The 27,507-nt window shown below is 60.9% G+C and overlaps 1 protein-coding gene across 2 annotated transcripts; it reads left to right on the forward strand.

Moving 5' to 3' along the window:
* Positions 1-26,130, forward strand: PPP1R7 (protein phosphatase 1 regulatory subunit 7). Of its 2 annotated transcripts, XM_062194204.1 has the most exons (10): positions 1-86; positions 3,106-3,234; positions 7,419-7,474; positions 8,003-8,068; positions 13,329-13,459; positions 14,764-14,926; positions 16,976-17,092; positions 20,572-20,676; positions 24,356-24,442; positions 25,782-26,130. In XM_062194204.1, exons 1-10 carry the CDS (start codon positions 35-37, stop codon positions 25,956-25,958), a joined length of 1,083 nt encoding a protein of 360 aa, XP_062050188.1. In that variant the 5' UTR covers positions 1-34; the 3' UTR covers positions 25,959-26,130. The 2 variants fall into 2 exon arrangements, with proteins under 2 accessions (XP_062050188.1, XP_062050198.1); XM_062194214.1 differs by lacking the exon at positions 3,106-3,234 and having other exon boundaries at positions 22-86.
* Positions 26,131-27,507: the final 1,377 nt, after the last annotated feature.

The raw sequence follows: 27,507 nt of genomic DNA on the forward strand, positions 1-27,507 counted from the left end.
GCGACGAGTTCCGGAAAGGGGACGAGCAGCCAATATGGCGGCGGAGCGCGGCGCAGGGCAGCAACAGTCGCAGGAGATGATGGAGGGTGAGCGGCCCCTGCGGGCGGAGGCGAGGGCCCTGCGGGCGGGGGAGCAGCGGCCGGCACTGGCCCCTGGCCGGGAGGAGCTGGGCGGCCCGCTCCGGGCGACGGCCGGGCCTGCCGAGAGGGCTCCGACAGCCCCCGGTCGGGCTCGGCGGAACGGGGGAGGCTCCGGACCCGGGGAAGCCCGGCCCGAGGGCGGCAGCGACCAGGAGGACCCCGCGACGCGGGGGCGGCGGCTCCGTGCGAGGCGGGGGCTTCCCGAAGGCGGGCGGGAGCCTCGCCCGGAGCCCCGAGATGGACAGGCGAGGGAGCGGTGCCGGGGACCCCGGGGACCCCAGGGGACCCCAGGCCGGGGGCCGGCACCTGCTGGAGTCCGCTCGTGGGTGCCTGCGCCGGGGCGCGGAAGGGGCCTCTCGCGAAAGCGAAGGTATCGTGGCGACACCGGCGTTCCAGAAGCCGGGGCCTTGTTTAAGGGCACCGTGGTTGCGAAGAAGACCCACTTCAGCCTTCTTCCGCCTGTACTTCGTTGGGGAAGGTGCAGACGGTTCTGTGTGTGTGCGTTGAACACGGCACGTGCGCGTTGTGTACATGCTTACGCAAGAACACTTCGGGAAGTTCGTGGAAAATGGAAATGCATTTTGGTGCAAAAAAAATTTTTTTTTGAAATCCATGCAGGCTGTTTTCATGATAGGCATTTTCCGTGAGCTTTCTGAAGACTGCATTTCTTCAGAGCCAGAGATGGGGTGCAGATCTCTGGAGGGAGGGTGCTGGGCTCGGGGCGGGGTTGTGGAGAGCCCTGCCAGTCAGCCAGGTTAGGGACAAGTTGGGGGCGGGGGAGCAGGTGAGTGCGTTCAGAAGACCACAGGGAGGCACGGGTACCAGGGAGTCTGACCCAGGGGCTGAAGGGCCCTTGGTAGCAGAAGGGCACCCTTTTGAAGCCCACCCCTGCGCCCTCGTGAGCTGTGCCCACGTCTTGGTGAGTGGCGAGTCGGGACCCACATACCCCCTCGTCTCAGTCCTGAGCTCCCACAGCTGCTGCTCCCACTGCCCCCCACTGCCCTCCTCGCTGGGGGTGCTGCTCCTGCTCCTCACCCACCCGGGGCCCCGCCCCAGGCCCCACACCCTCTCTGCAGCCCTCAGGGCAAAGCCCTCAGTAGCCCAGCCCCCCAGACTCTCCCGCCCCTCCCGTGGGGCTGAACTGTACCACTGGAGTTGACCGCAGTGTGCCCGTGCCTGCCATGAATAATGTATTAGGCCCCCCGGCTTCCTGAGGTGCGGGCGCGGTGCCAGCTCCCTTGTGCAGACGGGGAAGCCGAGGCCTGGAGAAAGCACTGGGAAGAGCCACTGGCATTCCAGAAACATCTCGGGGTGCACCGTGAGACCAGATCAGACCCTCCGGCGACAGGGAGCACTCAGCCTGCCAGCTGCCCCGGCCCACAGTTACCAGCGTGGGGGGTGGGACGTGGGAGCTGGTGGAGATGGTTCCAGAAGGATCTACTCAGTCCCCAGTCCTTTCCTGGAGTCACTTAGTGAGCAAGGCCAGGAGGCGTGTAGGTGGGAGAGTCCTGGCCGATGCCCCCGTCCCGTGTTGGGGCCTCAGACTGCCAGGTCCGAGAGGGTCAGGAATGCAGCGATGGGAAGGGCTGATTCTCGACTGCCCACCGCTGCCTTGCTTTAATTCAGAAAGGGGCACGTCCCAGGCTTTACGGCTGCGGCCGGCCAGCGCTCTGTCCGGGACAGTTCATGGCACACAAGCTGTCGGCTGTGTTCCTGGCCTTCCTCAGCCCCGCCCACAGTCTGACGAGAGTCAGTCTGTCTGTCTGTCTGTCTTTCTTTTTAAGATTTACCTATTTATTTGAAAGTCAGAGTTACACACAGAGAGGAGAGGCATAGAGAGAGAGAGAGAGAGGTCTTCCATCCGTTGGTTCACTCCCCAACTGGCCGGAGCTGTGCCGATCCAAAGCCAGGAGCTTCTTCCAGGTGTCCCACGCAGGTGTAGGGCCCCAAGCACTTGGGCCATCTTCTGCTGCTTTTCCAGGCCATAGCAGAGCTGGATTGGAAGTGGAGCAGCCGGGACTCAAACTGGCACCCATACGGGATGCCAGCACTGCAGGCGGCGGCTTTACCCACTACTCCACAGCCCAGCCCCTGGAGTCAGTCTTGACCTCGTTCAGAACATGGCCCTGCATGGGGCCGGTGCCATGGCAGCAGATTAAGGTTCTGCCTACAGTGCTGCCATCATATGTGGGCACTAGTTTGGGTCCCAGCTGCTCCACTTCCGATCCAGCTCCCTGCTATGGCCTGGGAAAGCAGCAGAAGATGTACCCACGTGGGAGACCCACAAGAAGCTCCTGGGTTCTGCCTGAGCTGGGCTGTTGCAGCCGCTCAGAGTGAACGAGCAGGTGGAAGACTCTCTCTGCCTCTCCCTCTCTGTAACTCTGCCTTTCAAATAAAGCTTCAAAGAAAACACTAAAAACAATAACGTGGTTCTTTGTGCTAGGCTGGCATGGACAAACATGTGTGGCAGAAGGGCCACATGGTGCCCCCCTAGCCCCTTATTCCCCATTGCATGGTGTCGAGAGAACATGTGACCGCAGGCTGTCACTGCTGTGTTGTGTCCCACGCTGCTGGAGGCAAGGGCAGCCTGCTGCTCCCTTCCTGCCCGCCTCGGCGTTCTCAGAGTGTCCTGGGACACAGGTAACAACCAAGTGTCTGTTGAACCAAAACCAGCCATTTTGTAAAAAGATTGATTTACTTGAAAGGCAGAGTGATAGAGAAAGAGAGATTTTCCATTGGTTGGTTCACTCCTCAAATGGCTGCACCGGCTGGTGCTGCGCCAGGCTGAAGCCAGGAGCCTGGAGCTCCATCTGGGTCTCCCATGTGGGTGGCGGGGGCACAAGCACTTGGGCCCTCCTCCACTGCTTTCCCATTAGCAGGGAGCTGGATCGAAACCAACACTCACGAAATGCCAGCGTCGTCGCCGGCCCTGGCCGTGAATTCTCACTGCCGTGTGTGGCTTCAGTCGACAGGAGAGTGGAATCGGAGGAGTCGGGCGATGAGGAGGGGAAGAGGCACAGCAGTGGCATCGTGGCGGACCTCAGCCAGCAGAGCCTGAAAGATGGGGAGGAGCGGGGCGAGGAGGACCCGGAAGGTACCGTCTGCATGAGGGACGCCAGCTCAGGCGGGGAGGGCGCGGGCGGGACTGCCTCCGGGGGTCTGTCGCACCACTGTGCTCCCCGGGGCCCCTGCCGGAAGGACGCCACTGAAGGCAAACAGCTTTACTGAGCTGCACCCTGGAAGCAAGATCTGAACTAAACACGGCTGCCTTCTGTGCGGCCTGAGCATCCGCCCCCCCGCGACGTGGAGCAGAGCCCAGCAGCCTCCGGTTGCCCTGGTGAATGGCAGCAGCAGAACAGATTTAGATAAGAAAAGTCAGTCTCGCCCTGCATCGGTGGTTTCTCATGGGCCTAGCCCTTTCTTTTTGTGTAAACAATTTATATTGCAAAGAATGAGAGAATCCGTGTGAATACAGAAGGCTGCTCAGGACAGATTATTGGGTAAAAATAGCAAGTTTCTAAGCAGCATGCATGTTGAAATCTTGTTTTTGGTTCCCTGCCAGGGCAGGCAGCCATGGTCGCTGTGCCTGCGGGTCTGGGAGGGCCGCACACCTGCGTTTTCCCACTGTACAAGAAACGTGGGAGTCTCAGGTGTCGGTAGTCACGCATTGCCCTTCTCAGAAGTCAGCCTCTCAAAAACAAGGCTGAGGTTTAAAATAACGTGCTCTCTGTGTTGGCAGAGATGATTGGTAACCATGGCAACTTAGTTTTAAGGCAAAAGGAGATCACCGGGAAAGTATCCGAGTCACGTTGCAGCTTCCGAGTCCATGTCCTGGGAGTGACGAGGGAGGCAGAGAGGGCACAGAGTGACGTCAGCAGGCCCGGGCCACCCTCGGGTCTGCGCTGCTGGGGCCCCGGGCGCCTGGAGGACTGGCGAGCTGGCAGAGCTCCGTGGAGCCGGTCCCTTGCCGGTCCTGTGTCTCAGGCTGATGGTGTGCGATCTTGAGTGAGGAACCGCTGCTGCCGCTTGCTTGCCCAAAGCCACCTGAGCTGCACCCTGGCTTCAGAGTTCTCCGTCCTTCAGGAGGCTGCTCCACCTGTGCTTACTGAAGTTGTGAGTGCGAATAAAACAGATTCAAACATTCAGCTGTTACCTCCTTCTTCTTCCTAGCTTGTTTTAAAGGCACATTCGGAAGGCTGTGCTCGGGGGCAGCTTTGTTTCGGAGGTTACAGAGACACTGCCCTGAGGAGCCTGGCACAGCCCGGTGCCACCTGCTGGCTCAGCTCCTCTCTGTGGAGCCTCTGTTGGGACACTGAATGACCAGGCTCCAGCCGTGGTTGTGCTCCCTCTTGTGCCGTGACTCCTGGAGTTCACGGGCTGTTGAGGGCTGTCAGGGGCGTGCCGCCTGTCTCTTCTTGGTTGTCCCCAATTCCTTTTATGTGTGTCTTAGGTTGATTGGCATCCTAAGGAATGAGAGTCTAAAGTATAATAAGTGACTGCTTTTTCAATTTTATTTTCATGTTTTATTTGAAAGAAGAAATTTCCATTCCTGACACTCCCCAGGTGCCTGTGACAGCCAGGGTTGGAGCAGGCTGAAGCCAGGAGCCCAAAACTCAATCCTGGTGTCCCATGTGAGCGGTTGGGACCCAAGTCCTTGAGCCGTCACTGCTGCCCCCAAGATTAGGAGGAAGCTGGGGCTGGCATCCAGGCCCTGCAGTGTGGGCGCAGGCATCCCAGGCAGCAGCTAGCCCCTGCATGAGGCGCCCACCCCGGGCGCTTCCTGGGCCGGCTTCTGCTGTCTGGAATGGCGCCGTGAAAAGGCGAGAGCTGAAGTCGAGTGTGGGGCGGCTCCTTCTCTGTTGTGCACCTTCCTGAGGCCTGCGCCGGGCACAGGCTGAGGGAGGCCCAGACCAAGCGCACCTGCTCCCCTGCAGAACAAGAGCAGGTTTGCACCGGGGGAGAGGTGTGGCAGGAAGAGCCCGCTGCCACGAATGCATGGTGTCCACAGACTGCAGCCAGCCTGGCCCTGTAGGGAGCGCAGACGCAAGGGATCGGAGGGGCTGATGTGCCGTGTCCCTGTGTGACCTAATTCAGGCGAACCAGGGGAGACACTAAGTCAGCTGAGGAAACGTGAAAGGTGCGTGGGGATAACGAGGGGTGTTCTTGTCAGTCAAGAATCTTTAGGGAGAAAGGCGTGTTCCTGTGTGTGTCCACCGGGACCTGCACATGTTGTGTATTTGCATGTGTGTGTGGAGTGGGCCATGTGTGTGTCTGTGTCCCTCATGCGTGTTATGTGTGTGTCTGCATGTCACTGCGTGTGTGTGGCTGTATCTGCACGTCACTGCATGCCGGTTTGTGGCTGTGTGTGCAGCAGGCCGTGTGTGTCTGCACGTGTGGTGTCTGTGTGCATGTGTGTTGTGTGTGTCTTAGCCCCTTTCAGCATACGCTTAAACAAAAAGGAGGGCCTGGTAATGGAGGCTGAGCCCCAGTGGCTGAGGAGGCGGCAGCTCTCTGGGGAGGAGAGGCTGCGGCGTCCCCATGCCCGTTACCAGGGGCGGGAGTCTGCCGGCGTCCCCACGCCCGTTACCAGGGGCGGGAGTCTGCCGGCGTCCCCGCGCCCGTTACCAGGGGCGGGAGTCTGCCGGCGTCCCCACGCCCGTTACCAGGGGCGGGAGTCTGCCGGCGTCCCCACGCCCGTTACCAGGGGCGGGAGTCTGCCGGCGTCCCCACGCCCGTTACCAGGGGCGGGAGAGGCTGCGGCGTCCCCACGCCCGTTACCAGGGGCGGGAGTCTGCCGGCGTCCCCATGCCCGTTACCAGGGGCGGGAGAGGCTGCGGCGTCCCCATGCCCGTTACCAGGGGTGGGAGAGGCTGCCGGCGTCCCTGCGCCCGTTACCAGGGGCGGGAGAGGCTGCCAGCGTCCCTGCGCCCGTTACCAGGGGCGGGAGTCTGCCGGCGTCCCCATGCCCGTTACCAGGGGCGGGAGTCTGCCGGCGTCCCCATGCCCGTTACCAGGGGCGGGAGTCTGCCGGCGTCCCCACGCCCGTTACCAGGGGCGGGAGTCTGCCGGCGTCCCCACGCCCGTTACCAGGGGCGGGAGAGGCTGCGGCGTCCCCACGCCCGTTACCAGGGGCGGGAGTCTGCCGGCGTCCCCATGCCCGTTACCAGGGGCGGGAGTCTGCCGGCGTCCCCATGCCCGTTACCAGGGGCGGGAGAGGCTGCGGCGTCCCTGCGCCCGTTACCAGGGGCGGGAGAGGCTGCCGGCGTCCCCAGGCCCGTTACCGGGGAGGCTCCCTGCCAGTCTGTGGAGCTGTGCTTCAAAAGGAAGCTCGTGCAGATGCTGAGCCACTTTGCTAAGCAATAAAGGTGGTGTCCTAGGACAGGGCCAGGCCGGCGGAAGGAGCATATGGGAGACAGGCTGCCGTCAAGGCCACAGCACTGGGGCTAGTGGCCTCCATCCGTTCTGCTACTGGCTTTTTTTTTTTTTTTTTTTTTTTGACAGGCAGAGTGGACAGTGAGAGAGAGAGAGACAGAGAGAAAGGTCCTCCCTTTGCTGTTGGTTCACCCTCCAATGGCCGGTGCACCGCGCTGATCCGAAGCCAGGAGCCAGGTGCTTCTCCTGGTCTCCCATGCGGGTGCAGGGCCCAAGGACTTGGGCCATCCTCCACTGTACTCCCGGGCCATAGCAGAGAGCTGGCCTGGAAGAGGGGCAACTGGGACAGAATCCAGCACCCCGACCAGGACTAGAACCCGGTGTGCTGGCGCCGCAGGTGGAGGATCAGCCTAGTAAGCCGCAGCACCGGCCACTACTGGCTTCTGACTGCCATTCATTTCCCGAGAGGCTCAGAGGCACTCATGGAAGTTAGGAGACCTTTGCCAGTGGCCAAGCTGAAGAAGCTCGACACGCAACACACGGCTGTGGGGCGGGGCCTGCTGGTGCAAGCGCAGTGTCCCTGGTGTGCCCTCTGCTGAGCGTCTGAGCCTCAGTGCCATAGCTCCCCCCAGCTGAGCGTCTGGGCCTCAGCACCATAGCTCCCCCAAGCCAAGCGTCTGGGCCTTAGCGCCGTAGCCCCCCCAGCCAAGCGTCGGGGCCTCAGCGCCATAGCTCCCCCCAGCCGAGCATCTGGGCCTCAGCGCCATAGCTCCCCCCAGCCGAGCATCTGGGCCTCAGCGCCATAGCCCCCCAGCCGAGCGTCGGGGCCTCAGCGCCGTAGCCCCCCAGCTCCCTGACTGCCGCCCACCAGCAGCGTCTCAGTGAGCTTCCTCTCACCTTTTTCAGAGGAACGTGAGCTGGCTGTGGACATGGAGACCATTAACCTGGACAGAGACGCAGAGGTAATGCTGCCTGCTGGCTGGGCCTGGGGGCACAGTGACGGACCACCTGACCGCCAGGCTGCTGCTGGAGGTGCCACATTCCCCTGGAGAGGTCGCCAGGCCTTCCTTGGGTGCTTCCTGTCTTCTGGTGGTGGTTAAAGCAGTGATGAAAGTGCCCCTGCGTGTCACCCTTGAGCCGTCATCGACCCACATGATTACGTGGTACGTGGCAGGGTCTTAACATCCCCAGGCTCAACGCAACACATGTGTGGCACGATACATGGCACGGGGGCTCTCTCCTCAGAACCTGCTCTTCACGTTTTGTGCTCAGGGAGCTGGGAGGTGAGAGAAAGGTGAATGTACAAATCATCTTGATGGTCGGTTTAACGGTAAACTGACAGGAATCGCAGGTAAACTCAAGAGCGTGGTGGCAGCTCACCCCAGGTCACTGTCACTGTCCTGACCTGGCAGCACCTCTCCTGTCTACCCACCTACTGCAGCACACACCTCCCGGGGCCTGGCTGCTCCTCACCTGCTCTCTCGTTGCAGGACGTGGACCTGAACCACTATCGCATCGGGAAGATCGAAGGCTTCGGGGTGCTGAAGAAGGTGAAGGTGAGCGCAGGCTCCGCCCCCACGCTGAGCACCTCTGGCTTGGGGGAGGGGCTGCCCGTGCCTGTGGTGGGCACCGGCGTGCCTGCAGCATATGCTTCCCTCCCTTACACACTCCTCCGCATCGGGGTCCTCACTCGCTCCAGTTAAATTTGCTTCTGAAAACAGCCCACTTTGGGGTCTTTTGTTGAGCCAGAAAGGGGCACAGGCTCCAGCCCCAGCCCAGCCAACCTCCTGAAGGATATCTGTTCAGTGTGGGGCCTGCCACAGCCTCCCTCTGGGTTTCTGTCCACCCACAAGTGGACAGGGCAGCCGCTCAAAGAGCAGCCCCTTGCCGGGAACCAGCAGAATGAAAATACTCCTTCACTAAGAGACTAACCCTAAACCCCAGTAACAAGTGGCAGCACTCTTCTGGTCCAGTACAGCCTGCACTGTGTCAGCTCCCGCTGTGTGTCTGGTACAGCCTGCACTGTGTCAGCTCCCGCTGTGTGTCCGGTACAGCCTGCACTGTGTCAGCTCCCGACTATGTGTCCTGTACAGCCTGCACTGTGTCACACTCCCGCTGTGTGTCCGGTACAGCCTGCACTGTGTCAGCTCCCCGCTGTGTGTCCGGTACAGCCTGCACTGTCTCACACTCCCACTGTGTGTCCTGTACAGCCTGCACTGTGTCAGCTCCCGCTGTGACTCCGGTACAGCCTGCACTGTGTCAGCTCCCGCTGTGTGTCCTGTACAGCCTGCACTGTCTCACACTCCCACTGTGTGTCCTGTACAGCCTACACTGTCTCACACTCCCGCTGTGTGTCCGGTACAGCCTGCACTGTCTCATCTCCCGCTGTGTGTCCTGTACAGCCTGCACTGTGTCAGCTCCCCGCTGTGTGTCCGGTACAGCCTGCACTGTCTCAGCTCCCGCTGTGTGTCCGGTACAGCCTGCACTGTGTCAGCTCCCACTGTGTGTCCGGTACAGCCAGCACTATGTCAGCTCCTACTGTGTGTCCGGTACAGCCTGCACTGTGTCAGCTCCCGCTGTGTGTCCTGTACAGCCTGCACTGTGTCAGCTCCCGCTGTGTGTCCTGTACAGCCTGCACTGTCTCAGCTCCCGCTGTGTGTCCTGTACAGCCTGCACTGTGTCAGCTCCCCGCTGTGTGTCCGGTACAGCCTGCACTGTGTCAGCTCCCCGCTGTGTGTCCTGTACAGCCTGCACTGTGTCATCTCCCACTGTGTGTCCTGTACAGCCTGCACTGTGTCAGCTCCCCGCTGTGTGTCCGGTACAGCCTGCACTGTGTCAGCTCCCCGCTGTGTGTCCGGTACAGCCTGCACTGTGTCAGCTCCCACTGTGTCTCCTGTACAGCCTGCACTGTGTCATCTCCCACTGTGTGTCCGGTACAGCCTGCACTGTGTCAGCTCCCCACTGTGTGTCCGGTACAGCCTGCACTGTGTCATCTCCCACTGTGTGTCCGGTACAGCCTGCACTGTGTCAGCTCCCGCTGTGTGTCCTGTACAGCCTGCACTGTGTCAGCTCCCCACTGTGTGTCCGGTACAGCCTGCACTGTGTCATCTCCCACTGTGTGTCCGGTACAGCCTGCACTGTGTCAGCTCCCCACTGTGTGTCCTGTACAGCCTGCACTGTCTCAGCTCCCCCCTGTGTGTCCGGTACAGCCTGCACTGTCTCACACTCCCGCTGTGTGTCCTGTACAGCCTGCACTGTGTCAGCTCCCCGCTGTGTGTCCGGTACAGCCTGCACTGTCTCAGCTCCCACTGTGTCTCCTGTACAGCCTGCACTGTGTCAGCTCCCACTGTGTGTCCGGTACAGCCTGCACTGTGTCAGCTCCCGCTGTGTGTCCTGTACAGCCTGCACTGTCTCACACTCCCGCTGTGTGTCCGGTACAGCCTGCACTGTGTCAGCTCCCGCTGTGTGTCCTGTACAGCCTGCACTGTGTCAGCTCCCACTGTGTGTCCGGTACAGCCTGCACTGTGTCAGCTCCCACTGTGTGTCCGGTGCAGCCTGCACTGTGTCAGCTCCCGCTGTGTGTCCGGTACAGCCTGCACTGTCTCACACTCCCGCTGTGTGTCCGGTACAGCCTGCACTGTGTCAGCTCCCCACTGTGTGTCCGGTACAGCCTGCACTGTGTCAGCTCCCACTGTGTGTCCTGTACAGCCTGCACTGTGTCAGCTCCCACTGTGTGTCCGGTACAGCCTGCACTGTGTCAGCTCCCGCTGTGTGTCCGGTACAGCGTGCACTGTGTCAGCTCCCACTGTGTGTCCTGTACAGCCTGCACTGTCTCACACTCCCGCTGTGTGTCCGGTACAGCCTGCACTGTGTCAGCTCCCGCTGTGTGTCCTGTACAGCCTGCACTGTGTCAGCTCCCGCTGTGTGTCCGGTACAGCATGCACTGTGTCAGCTCCCACTGTGTGTCCGGTACAGCCTGCACTGTCTCACACTCCCGCTGTGTGTCCTGTACAGCCTGCACTGTGTCAGCTCCCCACTGTGTGTCCGGTACAGCCTGCACTGTGTCAGCTCCCGCTGTGTGTCCTGTACAGCCTGCACTGTGTCAGCTCCCACTGTGTGTCCTGTACAGCCTGCACTGTCTCAGCTCCCACTGTGTGTCCGGTACAGCCTGCACTGTCTCACACTCCCGCTGTGTGTCCGGTACAGCCTGCACTGTGTCAGCTCCCGCTGTGTGTCCGGTACAGCCTGCACTGTGTCAGCTCCCGCTGTGTGTCCGGTACAGCCTGCACTGCGTCAGCTCCCACTGTGTGTCCTGTACAGCCTGCACTGTCTCACACTCCCGCTGTGTGTCCGGTACAGCCTGCACTGTGTCAGCTCCCGCTGTGTGTCCGGTACAGCCTGCACTGTGTCAGCTCCCCACTGTGTGTCCGGTACAGCCTGCACTGTGTCATCTCCCACTGTGTGTCCGGTACAGCCTGCACTGTGTCAGCTCCCGCTGTGTGTCCTGTACAGCCTGCACTGTGTCAGCTCCCCACTGTGTGTCCGGTACAGCCTGCACTGTGTCATCTCCCACTGTGTGTCCGGTACAGCCTGCACTGTGTCAGCTCCCCACTGTGTGTCCTGTACAGCCTGCACTGTGTCAGCTCCCACTGTGTGTCCGGTACAGCCTGCACTGTGTCAGCTCCCGCTGTGTGTCCGGTACAGCCTGCACTGTCTCAGCTCCCACTGTGTCTCCTGTACAGCCTGCACTGTGTCAGCTCCCCGCTGTGTGTCCGGTACAGCCTGCACTGTGTCAGCTCCCACTGTGTCTCCTGTACAGCCTGCACTGTGTCAGCTCCCCGCTGTGTGTCCGGTACAGCCTGCACTGTATCAGCTCCCACTGTGTCTCCTGTACAGCCTGCACTGTGTCAGCTCCCCGCTGTGTGTCCGGTACAGCCTGCACTGTGTCAGCTCCCGCTGTGTGTCCTGTACAGCCTGCACTGTCTCACACTCCCGCTGTGTGTCCTGTACAGCCTGCACTGTGTCAGCTCCCACTGTGTGTCCTGTACAGCCTGTACTGTGTCAGCTCCCACTGTGTGTCCGGTACAGCCTGCACTGTGTCAGCTCCCACTGTGTGTCCGGTGCAGCCTGCACTGTGTCAGCTCCCGCTGTGTGTCCGGTACAGCCTGCACTGTCTCACACTCCCGCTGTGTGTCCGGTACAGCCTGCACTGTGTCAGCTCCCCACTGTGTGTCCGGTACAGCCTGCACTGTGTCAGCTCCCACTGTGTGTCCTGTACAGCCTGCACTGTGTCAGCTCCCACTGTGTGTCCGGTACAGCCTGCACTGTGTCAGCTCCCGCTGTGTGTCCGGTACAGCGTGCACTGTGTCAGCTCCCACTGTGTGTCCTGTACAGCCTGCACTGTCTCACACTCCCGCTGTGTGTCCGGTACAGCCTGCACTGTGTCAGCTCCCGCTGTGTGTCCTGTACAGCCTGCACTGTGTCAGCTCCCGCTGTGTGTCCGGTACAGCATGCACTGTGTCAGCTCCCACTGTGTGTCCGGTACAGCCTGCACTGTCTCACACTCCCGCTGTGTGTCCTGTACAGCCTGCACTGTGTCAGCTCCCCACTGTGTGTCCGGTACAGCCTGCACTGTGTCAGCTCCCCGCTGTGTGTCCGGTACAGCCTGCACTGTGTCAGCTCCCACTGTGTGTCCTGTACAGCCTGCACTGTCTCAGCTCCCACTGTGTGTCCGGTACAGCCTGCACTGTCTCACACTCCCGCTGTGTGTCCGGTACAGCCTGCACTGTGTCAGCTCCCGCTGTGTGTCCGGTACAGCCTGCACTGTGTCAGCTCCCACTGTGTGTCCGGTACAGCCTGCACTGCGTCAGCTCCCACTGTGTGTCCTGTACAGCCTGCACTGTCTCACACTCCCGCTGTGTGTCCGGTACAGCCTGCACTGTGTCAGCTCCCGCTGTGTGTCCGGTACAGCCTGCACTGTGTCAGCTCCCACTGTGTGTCCTGTACAGCCTGCACTGTCTCACACTCCCGCTGTGTGTCCGGTACAGCCTGCACTGTGTCAGCTCCCGCTGTGTGTCCGGTACAGCCTGCACTGTGTCAGCTCCCGCTGTGTGTCCGGTACAGCGTGCACTGTGTCAGCTCCCGCTGTGTGTCCGGTACAGCCTGCACTGTGTCAGCTCCCGCTGTGTGTCCGGTACAGCCTGCACTGTGTCAGCTCCCGCTGTGTGTCCGGTACAGCCTGCACTGTGTCAGCTCCCCGCTGTGTGTCCGGTACAGCCTGCACTGTCTCACACTCCCGCTGTGTGTCCGGTACAGCCTGCACTGTGTCAGCTCCCGCTGTGTGTCCGGTACAGCCTGCACTGTGTCAGCTCCCCGCTGTGTGTCCGGTACAGCCTGCACTGTGTCAGCTCCCGCTGTGTGTCCTGTACAGCCTGCACTGTCTCACACTCCCGCTGTGTGTCCGGTACAGCCTGCACTGTGTCAGCTCCCGCTGTGTGTCCGGTACAGCCTACACTGTGTCAGCTCCCCGCTGTGTGTCCAGTACAGCCTGCACTGTCTCAGCTCCCGCTGTGTGTCCGGTACAGCCTGCACTGTCTCACACTCCCGCTGTGTGTCCGGTACAGCCTGCACTGTGTCAGCTCCCACTGTGTGTCCGGTACAGCCTGCACTGTCTCAGCTCCCGCTGTGTGTCCGGTACAGCCTGCACTGTGTCAGCTCCCGCTGTGTGTCCGGTACAGCCTGCACTGTGTCAGCTCCCACTGTGTGTCCGGTACAGCCTGCAGTATTCCCAACATTCGTGTTGTCGTTCTGTGCCAGACTCTCTGCCTGCGTCAGAACCTCATTAAGTGCATCGAGAACCTGGAGGAGCTGCAGAGTCTTCGAGAACTGGATCTCTATGACAACCAGATCAGGAAGATCGAGAACCTGGAGTCCCTGGCAGAGCTGGAGTAAGTCACGAAACAATGCAGGCCGCACGGTGATTGGGGAGAGATGGCCGGGCGGGGACAGCTGGTTTCCCCAGAACCAGCCCCTGCCCAGCTCGGGGCCCTTGGGTGGCTGTCCCCGACAGGGTCCTGCCCTGCACCCAGCTCCCAGCTCCCTGCCTGCCAGGCATGTGTCATTGGCTTGCTAGATGGTCTTGACCAGAAGACTGAAGTGGGCCTGTGGCCAGACTGCTTTACACGGACGGTTCCGAGCCAGGAGAGGGAAGTTAATCCAGAGTTTCCTTTCTAGGGGCAGGTGTTTGGCCTAGCAGTTAAGATGCCACCGCGCATGTCACATTGCCTATGTTTGATGCCTGGCTCCATCTCCTGCCTCCGGCTTCCTGCCAGTGCAGACCTGGGAGGCAGAAGTGATAGCTCAAGTAACTGGGTTCCTGCCGCCCATGTGGGAGACCTGGACTGAGCTCCTGACCCTGGCCCACCCATCGCAGGTATTTGGGGAGAGAACGTGGATGGGAACTCTCTGTCTCTCTCTAGCTCTTTCTCTCTCTCTCTATGTCTGTCTCTCTGCCTCTCTAGTCAAAAAAATTTTTTGAACAAAATTTCATTTTGCCCTACAAACACTCCTTAAAAAAAAAACCAAAAAAACTTATTTGAGAAACAGAGACAGAGAGATTTTCCATTCACTGGTTCACCTCCCAAATGCCCACGACAGCCAGGGCTGGATCAAGCCAAAGTCAGGAGCCTGGAGCTCCATCTGGGTCTCCTACGTGAGTAGCAGGGACCCAAATACTTGAACCGATACCTGCCACCTCCAAGGGTACACGTTAGCAGGGAACCAGAATCAGAAGCTGAGTTAGAAGTTGAGCCCAGGCATTCCAGGATGGGATGCAGACAAATGCTCACCCCATGAATCCTTTTTTTAGACAATAAAAGAATAAATGATAATTCTAAAAATGAAAGAATAAGTGATAATTGTAAAAAGAAAGGAGCTGGGATCCGAATACAGCTTCCCCTGGGCCCCTGTGGCCCCTGAGTTCTGTCTGTTTTTGACGCAGGCCCCTTCCACGTGCAGAGCAGGTGCTGGGTCCTACAGTGGAACTCGCCAGGACCCGTGGGCTGCCCCCCCCCCCCCCGCTCTCCAGAGTCTGAGGGGCCACCACGCTGGTGCGCGCCAGGCGGGAGCAGGGCCACAGTCAGGTTCCACCCCACAGAGACTGCACCCAGATGGCTACCCCTTCTCACTAGTTAAACTCAAAGCTCTGTACAACCTCTGCTCATTAAAGAAGAATTGTTTCGCTTGTTCCCAGAATTCTAGATATTTCTTTTAATCTGCTGAGAAACATCGAAGGGATTGACAAATTGACACGACTGAAAAAACTCTTCTTGGTCAACAACAAAATCACCAAGATTGAGAACGTCAGCACCCTGCATCAGCTGCAGATGCTAGAGCTGGGGTCAAACCGCATCCGGGTAGGTGTGGGGGCGCGGACAGCACAGGCGCCGCCCCAGGCTGTGTGGGCTGCACAGGGCTGCGTGGGCACGGACAGCACAGGCGCCGCCCCAGGCTGTGTGGGCTGCACAGGGCTACATGGGCACGGACAACACAGGCGCCGCCCCAGGCTGTGTGGGCTGCACATGGCTGCGTGGGCACGGACAGCACAGGCGCCGTCCCAGGCTGTGTGGGCTGCACACGGCTGCGTGGGCACGGACAGCACAGGCGCCGCCCAGGCTGTGTGGGCTGCACACGGCTGCGTGGGCACGGACAGCACAGGCGCCGCCCAGGCTGTGTGGGCACAGACAGCATGGGCTCCCCCCAGGCTGTGTGGGCTGCACAGGGCTGCGTGGGCACGGACAGCACAGGCGCCGTCCCAGGCTGTGTGGGCTGCACACGGCTGCATGGGCACGGACAGCACGGGCTCCCCCAAGGCTGTGTGGGCTGCACAGGGCTGCGTGGGCATGGACAGCACAGGCGCCGTCCCAGGCTGTGTGGGCTGCACAGGGCTGCGTGGGCACGGACAGCACAGGCTCCCCCAAGGCTGTGTGGGCTGCACAGGGCTGCGTGGGCACGGACAGCACAGGCTCCCCCCAGGCTGTGTGGGCTGCACAGGGCTGCGTGGGCTCGGACAGCACAGGCTCCCCCCAGGCTGTGTGGGCTGCACAGGGCTGCGTGGGCACGGACAGCACAGGCTCCCCCCTGGCTGTGTGGGCTGCACAGGGCTGCGTGGGCACGGACAGCATAGGCTCCCCCCAGGCTGTGTGGGCTGCACAGGGCTGCGTGCAGGGTGTGTGGTTGGCTCTGTGGCTTGTGACGCTGTGGGTTTTTTCCAGAAAAGGGGGATTAGTGTCTGGAGGAAAACACTCACAGGAAGTCAGTGTGGGTAGATCCTGTGCCCACACCGGGCGGCCCAGCCTGGCTCCTGCACACAGGTCCCAGCAGGCACTGCCTGACGTCCATGCCGAGCTGCCCGGAACACAGTGCTGGGTGGGCCCCTCCTGCCCAGACAGCTGTGTGCCTGGGACGCATCCCCCAGCAGGGTAGGGTCAGCACCTCTCCACGGTCCACCTGACCTTGAGACTGGGAGAAGCAGTGTGGTGTCCGTAGACGGAGCAGGCAGTGTCTTTGACAACTGTGAATAGCCCCGGGCATCTGTCAGGGGAATCCGGGACAGGTCACAGAGGGACTGACGGGGAGAGGAGGCGAGGGACTTGCCTGGGGCTGGGACAAGGAATTCTGTTGCCAGAGGCCCACGCAAGCCCACGCCTGGCGCCCTGCTGGCAGGGACGGGCCACGAGCCTCTGCTCGCCCAGCTGAGGCCGGCACTCCCAGCCGTCTCCCCAAGGCTCTGGAAGCATCAGAGGATGCCTCACCCTGACGGCCAGGCAGGGTGCAGACCAAGGGAGGGTGGTTTGAGCAGCCCAGGGGTCGGCGTTTCACCACGTGTCTCAGAAAGTGACTCAGAAATCGGCCTGCCCCTGCCTGTGGGAGTCCCCACTTGGTGCATGTGAGCGCAGTGTGGCTATTGTCCAGTGAAACGTGCGGCTTGTTCGAGAGTGTGGTGAGCTGACCGGAGGGACACTCAGCCATCACAGTGCCCGGGGCACTGGGGGGAGCAGACGGACAGCCTGGTCCTGGCCTGGGAGGTAGAGGTGCACGGGTGCTGGCGGGACGTGTGGCTGCAGCGGGGGCAGCAGTGTGCAGCCTGGGGACAGTGCAGAGTGGACTCCGGATCCTGAAGACCTAGGGTCAGAGCCCCCATGGAGGCCAAGGCTGTTGTGAGCACAGAACCCGCCGGGCCCGGGAAGTCCTGTGTGCCAGGGGCTCTCCGGCTGTATCCTCACCCAGAGCTCAGACCACGTGGGGGTCAGGGTCCTTCACCACTCTCCTGTGCCCGTGCCCTCGCCCTGTTCTGTCATGCCTGGGTTCGCGGGGAAGTCTGCAGAGCAGATACGGCCCAGGCGTCCTCCCTCTCTGGTGAGCTGGAAGTCTCCTTGCTCACCACTGCTCTGTCCTTTTTACAGGCAATTGAAAATATCGACACATTAACCAATCTGGAGAGTCTGTTTTTGGGGAAAAACAAAATCACTAAACTGCAGAACCTGGACGCACTTACCAACCTGACCGTCCTCAGCATGCAGGTATGGCTCCCACACTTCTGCAGGCCAGACCTGTGGCCCCACCCGCTGTGGACCTCACTGTGTCCCACCAGCAGTGCTTTGCTTCCCTGTTGGTGACTGAGACCTTAGATCCCACAGACTTTACACACACACAGTTCACACTCAGACTTCACACCCTGTTCTCAGATGGTTCACACACACACAGTTCACACTCAGACCTCACGCCCTGTTCTCACATGGTTCACACACAGACTTCACACCCTGTTCTCACATGGTTCACACACACACACACAGTTCACACTCAGACCTCACGCCCTGTTCTCACATGGTTCACACACAGACTTCACACCCTGTTCTCACATGGTTCACACACACGGTTCACACACACATTCACACAGACTTCACACCCTGTTCTCACATGCTTCATACACGCGGTTCACACACACATTCACACAGACTTCACACCCTGTTCTCACATGGTTCACATGCAGAGGCTTCTTACACAGACTTCACATAGTTCACACACATGCAGACTTCACATACTTCATGCACACACCTGCTTTACATACACACTTCCACTTTATACACATATACTTCACATACACACGCTTCCTGTCACACAGCTTTTTACGCAGGTCACACACTGTTTTGGTGAGCATTTGTTTTATTTATTTGAAAGGCAGAGTTAGAGAAGGAGAGGCACAGAGAAATAAAGGGAGATCTTCCATCTGCTGGTTCACGTCCCACGTGGCTGCAGCAGCCAGGGAGAAGCCAGGAGCTTCCACCGAGTCTCCCGCGCGGATGCGGGGGCCCCAGCACTTGGCCCATCTCCCACTGCTTTCCAGGCCGTAGCACAGAGTGGGATCAGAAGTGAAGCAGCTGAGAATCGAGCCAGCACCCATATTGGATTCAGAGTTAGAGAGAGAAGGAGACACAGAGAGAGGAAGAGAGGTCTTCCGTCTGCTGGTTCACTCCCCAAATGCCCTCAGGGGCCAGGCTAAAGCCAGGAGTCAGGAGTTTCATCCGGGTCTCCCACATGGGGGCAGGGGCCCAAGGACTTGGGCTATCTTCCGCTGCTTTCCCAGACGCTGTGGGAAGAGCTGGATCAGAAGTGGAGCAATGGGGGGCCGGTGCTGTGGCGCAGTAGGTTAAACCTCCGCCTGTGGCGCCGGCATCTCATATGGGCGCCGGTTCTAGTCCCGGCTGCTCTTCTTCCAATCCAGCTCTCTGCTATGGCCTGGGAAAGCACTGGAAGGTGGCCCAAGTCCTTGGGCCCCTGCACCCACGTGGGAGACCTGGAAGAAGCTCCTGGCTCCTGGCTTCAGATCAGCGCAGCTCCAGCTGTTGCAGCCATCTGGGAAGTGAACCAACGGATGGAAGACCTCTCTCTCTCTCTCTCTGCCTCTCCTCTCTCTGTGTAACTCTGACTTTCAAATAAATAAAATTCAATCTTTAAAGAAAATAAATAAATAAATAAAAATCTAAAAAAAAAAAGAAGTGGAGCAATAGGACTTGAACCCATGCCCATGTGGGATGCTGGTATCACAGGCAGTGGCATAACCCACTACACCACAAAGCTGGCCCCACACTTCACACACTTCATACACACATACTCTGTGCACATACAGTTCATGTACACACCTCATACCCACCTCCACTCATACACAGGCACTTCACATAAACCACATACACACCCTCAAACACTTCACGAGTCCATGCACTCTGCACACTTCACGCGCGTCATACACCACCCTTCACACACATACCACATACAAACACTTCATTCACACACACACAGCCCTGCTGAACTGACACGTTCTCTAAGGGCCGTGTCCCTTTTCCCAGGGAGTCCCAGGTGGCTTCAGCCGCGTGTGCTCTTGGTTCTCTCCTGGCATCTGGCCAGGCGATGGGAGTAGCGAGCACAGACCCGCAGGCTCCCAGGGGCCTGTGCTGCCCCGTGGTGCTGAGGTTCCTGGGAGCTTTCTCGCTGGAACCAGTTCACACGGTCAAGCTTGGGTGTGCTGCGTCCTGGCAGGTCCGGCTGGCCCAGCCGTGGGCACAGAGAGCCGCTGTGACCCTGTCCGAGGCAGGTTGCCTGAAAGAAGCAGCAATGAGCTTGTTTTAAAATGGTCATTTACTGGATGTGGGTGAAATGGTCATTTGTCCATTCAGTTACTATTTGTAGCCATTGTCTTCCTACGAAATTCAGGTCTTTTTGCTTTCTGCTTGTTAAACTTCTTACTTGATGAAGTGTTAAGACTTTTTACTGTAATGTACATTTAAAATGTTATCTCAAAAACTGAAAACAAAGGAGATGGAAGCGGGGTGGGAGGGAGGGAGGAAAGGGACATCATGTTCTTAGTTGCATCTACAAATCACACTGAATCTTTTTAAGAAAGTTTTTATTTAATGAATACAAATTTCATAGGTACAGCTTTAGGAATATAGTGGTCACATTGAATCCTAAAAACTAAAGATTAAGATAAAAAAATAAATATTTTACAGATGGCTATGAAAAATAAAAACCTTAAAAGTAAATATAATCAGTAATTTCGAAATTATTTTAAATTTAATTTGATTGATTTAAATAATGTAAAAATTGTCAAAGTAAGGGCTAATATTGTGGCCTGTAACACTGGCATCCCGGACTGGGGTTCGGCTGCTCTGCTTCCCCTCTACCTCCCTGCTGATGGCCTGGGAAAGCAACTGAAGATGACCAAAGAGCCTGGACGCCTGCCACCCCCGGGGGAGAGCCGGCTCCTGGCTTCAGCCTGGCCCAGTCATTTGGGGAGTGAACCAGTGGATGGAAGATCTTTCTGTCTTTGTCTCTCCCTCTCTCTCTGTCTCACTCTGCCCTTCAAATAATTTTTTTTTTTTTTTGAGATTTAAAGGCTGGACACGAACTGGGGCCCACATGGGATGCCAGCATCGCAGGCAGCAAGTTTACTTGCTACACCACCTCAAATCAGCGCCTCAAATCTTAAAAAAAATAAAAATAATTAATCCAAGTAAAGCTTCCCCAAGTGTATCTATAAAAACGTGAGTTCCGCAGCCGGCGCCGTGGCTCAACAGGCTAATCCTCCGCCTAGCGGTGCCGGCACACCGGGTTCTAACCCGGTCAGGATGCCGGATTCTGTCCCGGTATCCCCTCTTCCAGGCCAGCTCTCTGCTGTGGCCCGGGAAGGCAGTGGAGGATGGCCCAGGTCCTTGGGCCCTGCACCCCATGGGAGACCAGGAGAAGCACCTGGCTCCTGCCATCGGATCAGCGTGGTGCACCGGCCGCAGCGGCCATTGGGGGGTGAACCAGCGGAAAAGGAAGACCTTTCTCCCTGTCTCTCTCTCACTGTCCACTCTGCCTGTCAAAAAAAACAAAAAACAAAAAAAAAGTGAGTTCCTAAACTCCATGCGTGAGCCTTGGCTGGAAGTGCCGGCCCCTCTGCACGTGCCAGGCCCTGCCTGCCCCACCTCGCTCTGACCGCTGTCTGCTTTCCTCTTTGCAGAGCAACCGGCTGACCAAGATCGAGGGTCTGCAGAGCCTGGTGAACCTGCGCGAGCTGTACCTCAGCCACAACGGCATCGAGGTCATCGAGGGCCTGGACAACAACGTAAGCTGGGCAGCTTCTCACTGAGGCTGTGTGCTCACCGCCCCCGGCCGCCTCTGCCCACGGTCTCCTCACTGCCCACGGCCGCCTCACTGCCCATGCCCTCCCCTCACTGCCCACGGCCGCCTCACTGCCCACAGCCGCCTCACTGCCCACGGCCGCCTCACTGCCCATGCCCTCCCCTCACTGCCCACGGCCGCCTCACTGCCCACGGCCGCCTCACTGCCCATGCCCTCCCCTCACTGCCCACGGCCTCCCCTCACCGCCCACGGCCTCCTCACTGCCCACGGCCGCCTCACTGCCCACGGCCGCCTCACTGCCCACGGCCACCTCACTGCCCATGCCCTCCCCTCACTGCCCACGGCCTCCCCTCACCGCCCACAGCCTCCTCACTGCCCATGGCCGCCTCACCGCCCACGGCCGCCTCACTGCCCACGGTCTCCTCACTGCCACGGCCTCCTCACTGCCCATGCCCTCCCCTCACTGCCCACGGCCGCCTCACTGCCCACGGCCTCCTCACTGCCCACGGCCGCCTCACTGCCCATGCATCCCCTCACTGCCCATGGCCTCCTCACTGCCCAAGGCCGCCTCACTGCCCATGCCCTCCCCTCACTGCCCACGGCCTCCTCACTGCCCACGGCCGCCTCACTGCCCATGCATCCCCTCACTGCCCACGGCCTCCTCACCGCCCACGGCCGCCTCACTGCCCACGGCCTCCTCACTGCCCACGGCCTCCCTCACTGCTCACGGCCGCCTCACTGCTCACGGCCGCCTCACTGCCCACGACCACTTCACTGCCCACGACCACTTCACTGCCCACGGCCTCCTCACTGCCCACGGCCAGAAGGCCTCTGAGGAGCACTGGCTGCCTGCAGAGCTGTAGTAGCCTTCCCACCGGAAACCCACACAGACCTCGGCCGGTCCCCTCTACCCGCGTGGGAGTCAGAAGCAGCCTCCCACACTGGCGCTTCCCAGGGCAGTGGTCACTGCCTGTCCACCCAGCGTGTGGTCATTTGGGAAGAGTTGAAAAACCCTAGGCTTGTAGATGCCCTGTCCCACAAGGAACCTGGACACCAGCAGCTGTCCCCTCTGAGCTACCTGTGTCCCTCCCAGCCACCACCACCACTCTGAGGGACGCACAGAGGACTGGCTGCTCGCCGGCCACCCCCAGCTCAGCCAGCTTTCCTGTGCAGTAGCCACACCAGATAGAATACGGTTTGGATCATTTAATTGTATTTTTTTTAAGATTTATTTATTTATTTATTTATTTGAAAGGCAGAGTTAGAGAAGAGATCTTCCCTCCGCTGGCTCACCCCCCAGGTAGCTACAGTGGCCAGAGCTGGGCTGATTTAAAGCCAGGAACTTCTGAGTCCCCCACGTGGGTGCAGGGGCCCAGGCACTCGGGCCGTCCTCCACTGCTTTCCCAGGCGCATTAGCAGGGGGCTGGATCAGAAGTGGAGCAGCCGGGACCCGAACTGCACCCGTGTGCGATGTCAGTGTTGCAGGCCGCAGCTGTGCCGCTGCCACGGCGCTGCCCTGCACTGCTTGGTGTACTCAGGGGTCTCTCCCGGTACTGGAGATGCAGCAAGGGCTCCCCCAGATTTCATGGCGGTGACTTCTTCAGGGCATTTTGAAAAGGGTGGAGTGCCTGTGGAGAGCTGGTCACCTTCCTTCAGCTTTGGGATCCGACTTGGATTGACAGAGCCAGCAGGGGGGCCAGGTGCCCAGTGGCAGCCGCGCAGGGAGCAGCCGTGCGCGGCCCCTGAGAGCGCTCACCGCCCCACTGCCGTGCCAGGGCCTGGCACCGTGTGGTTCCTAGAAGCCGCAGGCGCGGCAGGTAGGCGGCCTAGGGGCTTGGGGCCGTGCCATGGGCTTGGTGACACCAGGGTCGCTCGGCCGCGAGACAGAGCAGTTGCTGCGTTAGTGACGTGACCCAGTGCGCGGGCCTTTCTGTCTGGTTCTCTCAGAAACCAAGCAGGCGTTCCCCTGACTTCCTTCCAGTCTCACCTCACAGATCTGGCATCTGCGTGTGGCAGGGGGTGGGGAGGTGCTCTGGCCCCTGCCGTGGCCCCTGCCCCGGAAGCTCTTCCCCTCACCCGGCCTGGGTGCACCCTCCCCGTGCTGCCCCACTGTCGCTTCGCTCTTCCCTCTCAGCTATTCGGATCTGCGTGTGGCAGGGGGTGGGGAGGTGCTCTGGCCCCTGCCCCGGAAGCTCTTCCCCTCACCTGGCCTGGGTGCACCCTCCCCGTGCTGCCCCACTGTCGCTTCTCTCTTCCCTCTCAGCTATTCGGATCTGCGTGTGGCAGGGGGTGGGGAGGTGCTCTGGCCCCTGCCCCGGAAGCTCTTCCCCTCACCTGGCCTGGGTGCACCCTCCCCGTGCTGCCCCACTGTCGCTTCGCTCTTCCCTCTCAGCTATTCGGATCTGCGTGTGGCAGGGGGTGGGGAGGTGCTCTGGCCCCTGCCGTGGCCCCTGCCCCGGAAGCTCTTCCCCTCACCTGGCCTGGGTGCACCCTCCCCGTGCTGCCCCACTGTCGCTTCGCTCTTCCTTCTCAGCTGTTCGGATTGGTTTGCTTCTGGAAGGCCATGCCAAGCCTTGTCCAGCTCTCCCTAGAAGACACGCACTGGTGTTGTGTGCGTGGCCCCTGGGCCACAGCTGCGGCGGTGCTGACGAGCCAGAGTCCATCTGCCACTAGCCCCTGCCCCAGTGCTGCACCCTGAAGTGTGGGCCCCCGGGCTGGGCTTGCGGTGACCCTGAGCCCCCTGGAGCGGGGCCGTCCTGGCCCTGCTCTGCAGGTCTGCTTGGAAGGCCGCAGCACACTGCAGCCCACGCCCTGTGACCCACGTGGCACTGCTCGCGGCACCAGCGCAGGTCGGGGGCCAGGGCCCTGGAGCTCCGAAGTCAGCCATGGTGCTTCTGAGCGCACGGAGCTGCCGGTCAGGTGCCTTGGTGTGCGTCTCACCGGAGCGTCTCACCGGAGCGTCTCTTGACTCTTGGAGTTGGCAGAGGTCCGGGCTCAGCAGAGGAGCGCACTCACAAGTCCCGGGTCCTCCATGAGCAGTGCGGGGGGCAGCGGCAGAGAGGACGGGCGCGCTCTGGCCAGCGGGGCTTGGCTTGGTCGCCGTCGTGCCAGCAGGCAGTGGGTCCTCACGGCCCCAGTGCTCCCTGCAGCCATCTTGTGTGCGATGTTGGATCCACGCCAGAGGAAGCTCTTACCCAGGCCTAGCTGTGTGCACGTCCCGGGACAGGAGAGCCTGCCGCGGTGTGGTGGCGCTGTGTGCGCCTGGGAGCCGTACCTCACCACCGCCAGCTGTCCAGCCCCATCTGCCCAGGGCTCGCTCGCCCGCACACCCAGGCCCTCCCGTGCCCACCCCCGTGCTCAGTCGGGAGGGCAGGCCCTCGTCCCAGAGTTCCAGGCTTCCTCTCGCTTGGCTGCGGGAGTTTCCAGCCTCACTCGAAGAGGAGGAGAGGCGCGAGCTCGGAAGCCTCGGGGCTGTGCCTGTCCTCGCGGTCGGCACTGAGCAGCCCCCTCAGAGCCGCCTGGTCACTGGGGCCCCAGGGGACACAGGTTGGGTCTCAGCCAGTGGTGGTGAGGCCTGGGACGTGGCTGTGTCCCCTCAGCGCTGGCCGGCCCCCGGCCACAGCCCCGCTCCGCTGCGCTAAGCCATTCGTTTCCTGTTCCAGAACAAACTCACAATGTTGGACATTGCATCAAATAGAATCAAGAAGATTGAAAATGTCAGCCACCTCACAGAGCTGCAGGAATTCTGGGTAAGTCTGAGGCCCGCCGAGACGGAGGTGGTGCAGCTGGGATCCTGAGGCCCAGTGCCGATCGGCCCCTGCGAGAGCCCGTGCTGGCTGTGTCGGTGCCTGCTCGGCCGTGGGCCCCAGGCGGCAGCCCCACTGCAGCCAGAGCTTGTGAGACCTGCACTGGGCGCAGGCCCAGCCGAGCTGCCGCCTGCCGGGGGGTTTCCAGCCCCAGCAGGGGTAGCTGGAGCCTGCCTGGCTGTGCCTGGCTGTGCCTGGCTGTGCCCGGCTGTGCCCCGTGGATGTGGGTGTGCTCGCACTGTCACAAAGTCAGGAAGAGGCGACAGGGTGAGAGGGGGCCCCCGGTCGCGACTCCATGAGGGAGTCTCAGGCTGGGGCCTTTGTCCTGTGGTGCCGCAGGCCGAGTGTGGTCCTCGACGCACTGGGGCTGACCGGGACTTCTGCTGGGTCCTGGCTGGGCTGCTGATCCCGCTCGTGTGTCACCTGGGTTCCCTGGACTACGAGCGGCTGCCGGCCGCTGTGTGTGGGAGGACCCAGAACTCGTGGGTGGGGCAGCCCTGCCCTGGAGGAAGCTGGGGCTGTGTGGGCACAACGCGGAGCGCAGGCACCCGAGAAGCGCCAACACCGAGGAGCCGGACGGCAGGACTGAAGGCTTGAGGGGGCCTGGCCCAGGGAGGGGCCCTGAGAGTTAGGGAGCAGTGGACACAGCCAGTCCTGACGCCGTGTCCTGGAACTCGGGCCCTTCTGTGAGCCCTGCCGAGGGACAGCGTGGGGCTGGGGGGCTGAGACGTGGCCTCCACCCTCCGTGTATGCCCAGCCCCCCTCCCTCCGTGTGTGCCCAGCCCCCCCCATGCGTGCCCAGCCCTCCTCCCTCCGTGTGTGCCCAGCCCCCCAACCCCTGTGTGCCCAGCCCCCCTCCCTCAGTGTGTGCCCAGCCCCCCCAGTGTGTGCCCAGCCCCCCAGTGCAGGGAGCCCTCTGGTGCTGGCTGTCCCCAGGGTGGCTCTCCCAAGGCTTCATCCCAGCCCAGGAGCCCTGTGCCTCCTGCGGCAGGTGGGCCCTGAGCACCTGGCACCCGGGCTTGGGGCCCCAGGTAGTCCTGGCTGAGTCGGGATCTCAGCCCTGTGGCCCCAGCTCCGCCAGGTGCTGCTCCCTGGGTTGTGTCCACTGCCCTGGGCGTCCACTGGCCGGCAGGAAACACCAGCCCCCATTGCAGACGCATCGGGGCGCCAGGGCCCTGGGCTGGGTTGAGCAGGTGCCCCACGGGATGGGTGGGAGGGTCTGGGGCTGTGGGCCAGGGCTGCCCTGTCCTGACAGCTGCCCCGGTGCCCGTGTGTCCCCCAGATGAACGACAACCTCCTGGACAGCTGGAGCGACCTGGACGAGCTGAAGGGGGCCAGGAGCCTGGAGACGGTGTACCTGGAGCGGAACCCCCTGCAGAAGGACCCCCAGTACCGGCGCAAGGTCATGCTGGCCCTCCCCTCTGTGCGGCAGATCGACGCCACCTTCGTCAGGTTCTGAGGCTGCGCCCGCGGCTGCTCCCTCTGTCCTCGGAGAGCGTCCCGGCCACGGCTTTTTAATCACCTGTTGCTCCTGCAGTCGTCACCACATCGCGTCACAAACCCAGTGGCAATGAGAAGGCGCTGACGCCCACGGGCGTGGAGATGCCCCACTATTAAACCTTGCCACAGTCTGCTGTAGTCGTTGGGGTCGCGGGGGCAGTGGCCAGCTCACGTGTGTGACGCAGCTCAGGCGTGTGGCAGGCGGGGAGGCCGCACAGGCTGCACTCGCGTTCTCCTGGGGCCCTCAGATCCCGCTGTAGGCCTGACGCAGCTCAGAGCTGCTGGTCTCTTGGCACCGTGGATCCAGTTATGAAAAACCACGGTTTTCCAAAAAAAAAACACCTGGGTTAAACAGCCAGTCTCACGGGCTGCACTCCCCAGTGCTCTCTCCAGACGGGGTTGTGTGTGCACCCGGCACCCGGCTGACGGCGGTGCGTGTGTGTGCCCAGCGGGTCTCACCTGCCCGAGACAGGCCCCGTCCTCACTGCGGGTGGGGGCGGGGCGTGGACTGGACCTGGCTCTGACGCCGCCTGACATGGCTGTCCACGCCTACGGTTGTCACTTAATTTGAACGACAGGGAGAGAGCCAGATTTCTCACCCAACAGCCTCGGCTGGGCCAGGCCAGGCCAAAGCCAGGAGCCTGGAACTCGGCCCAGGTCTGCACGTGGGTAGCAGGGACCCAAGTCCTTCCTCAGGGCTCCGGCCCAGGCGTCCCAGCAGCGTGAACCAGATGGCCAGCATTTTGGCTTTTTTCTCCTAGTGAAATGCACACGGAGCAAGTGTGGCACAGCTAGTTAAGCCACTGCTGGGTCCCACGTGCCCGCTGCCATGCGTGGTTTGAGTCCTGGCCACTCTGACATCTGATCTGGGCCCCTGCTAATGCACCTGGGAGGCCCCAGGTGCTTGGGCCCCTGCACTCACGTGGGAGACCCGGAACATGCCCCTGGCCCCTGGCTTAGGCCTGGCCCAGCCTTGGCCTTTGGGGAGGGGACCAGTGGATGGAGGATCTCTGTCTGTCCCTCTCTCTGTGTACCTCTCCTTTCAAATAAAATAAATTTTAAAAAAGGAAAAAAAAAAAAAAAAAGACCTTGAGCTGCAAGTAATGAATATGTGGAGCTCAAGTGAGTTTCAAAAAACAGAGAAGTGTGGAAGGGACCGGTACAAGTGCGCGACACAGCAGTCCTGACCCAAATGCCACCCGGCTTTCTGAGGCCCTCGTTAAACTCCGAAATACCTGGGGGGGGGGGACTCAGCCAGGAGGAGCCTGAGCCAGGTGGCCCCCAGAACCTGGGTGGGGACCCTGTCGGGGGCGGGGGAGCTGACAGCACCCAGGGATGTGCAGGTGGGGGCGAGTGCTGCCCCCTGCTGGCGTCACCGAGAGCTGGTTGGAAATGCCGCCCTCCAGGCGGGGTGAGCACAGAACCCTGACACAGCAGGCGAGAAAAGGGGTCCAGGTGGCCGCAGGTACACGTTGTGGGGCAGCAGCCGTGGCTCCAGTGCCTGGGGC

This window comes from Lepus europaeus, chromosome 1 (assembly GCF_033115175.1).
Source record: "Lepus europaeus isolate LE1 chromosome 1, mLepTim1.pri, whole genome shotgun sequence".
In the NCBI taxonomy this organism is placed as follows: domain Eukaryota; kingdom Metazoa; phylum Chordata; class Mammalia; order Lagomorpha; family Leporidae; genus Lepus; species Lepus europaeus.

Excerpts from the sequence above, each read along its gene's own strand:
- PPP1R7 (XM_062194204.1), top strand. The coding sequence starts at position 35 with ATGGCGGCGGAGCGCGGCGCAGGGCAGCAACAGTCGCAGGAGATGATG. Across the intron at positions 7,475-8,002 it reads ACCTGGACAGAGACGCAGAG|GACGTGGACCTGAACCACTA; the intron begins GTAATGCTGCCT and ends CTCTCGTTGCAG. Across the intron at positions 24,443-25,781 it reads CAGAGCTGCAGGAATTCTGG|ATGAACGACAACCTCCTGGA; the intron begins GTAAGTCTGAGG and ends TGTGTCCCCCAG.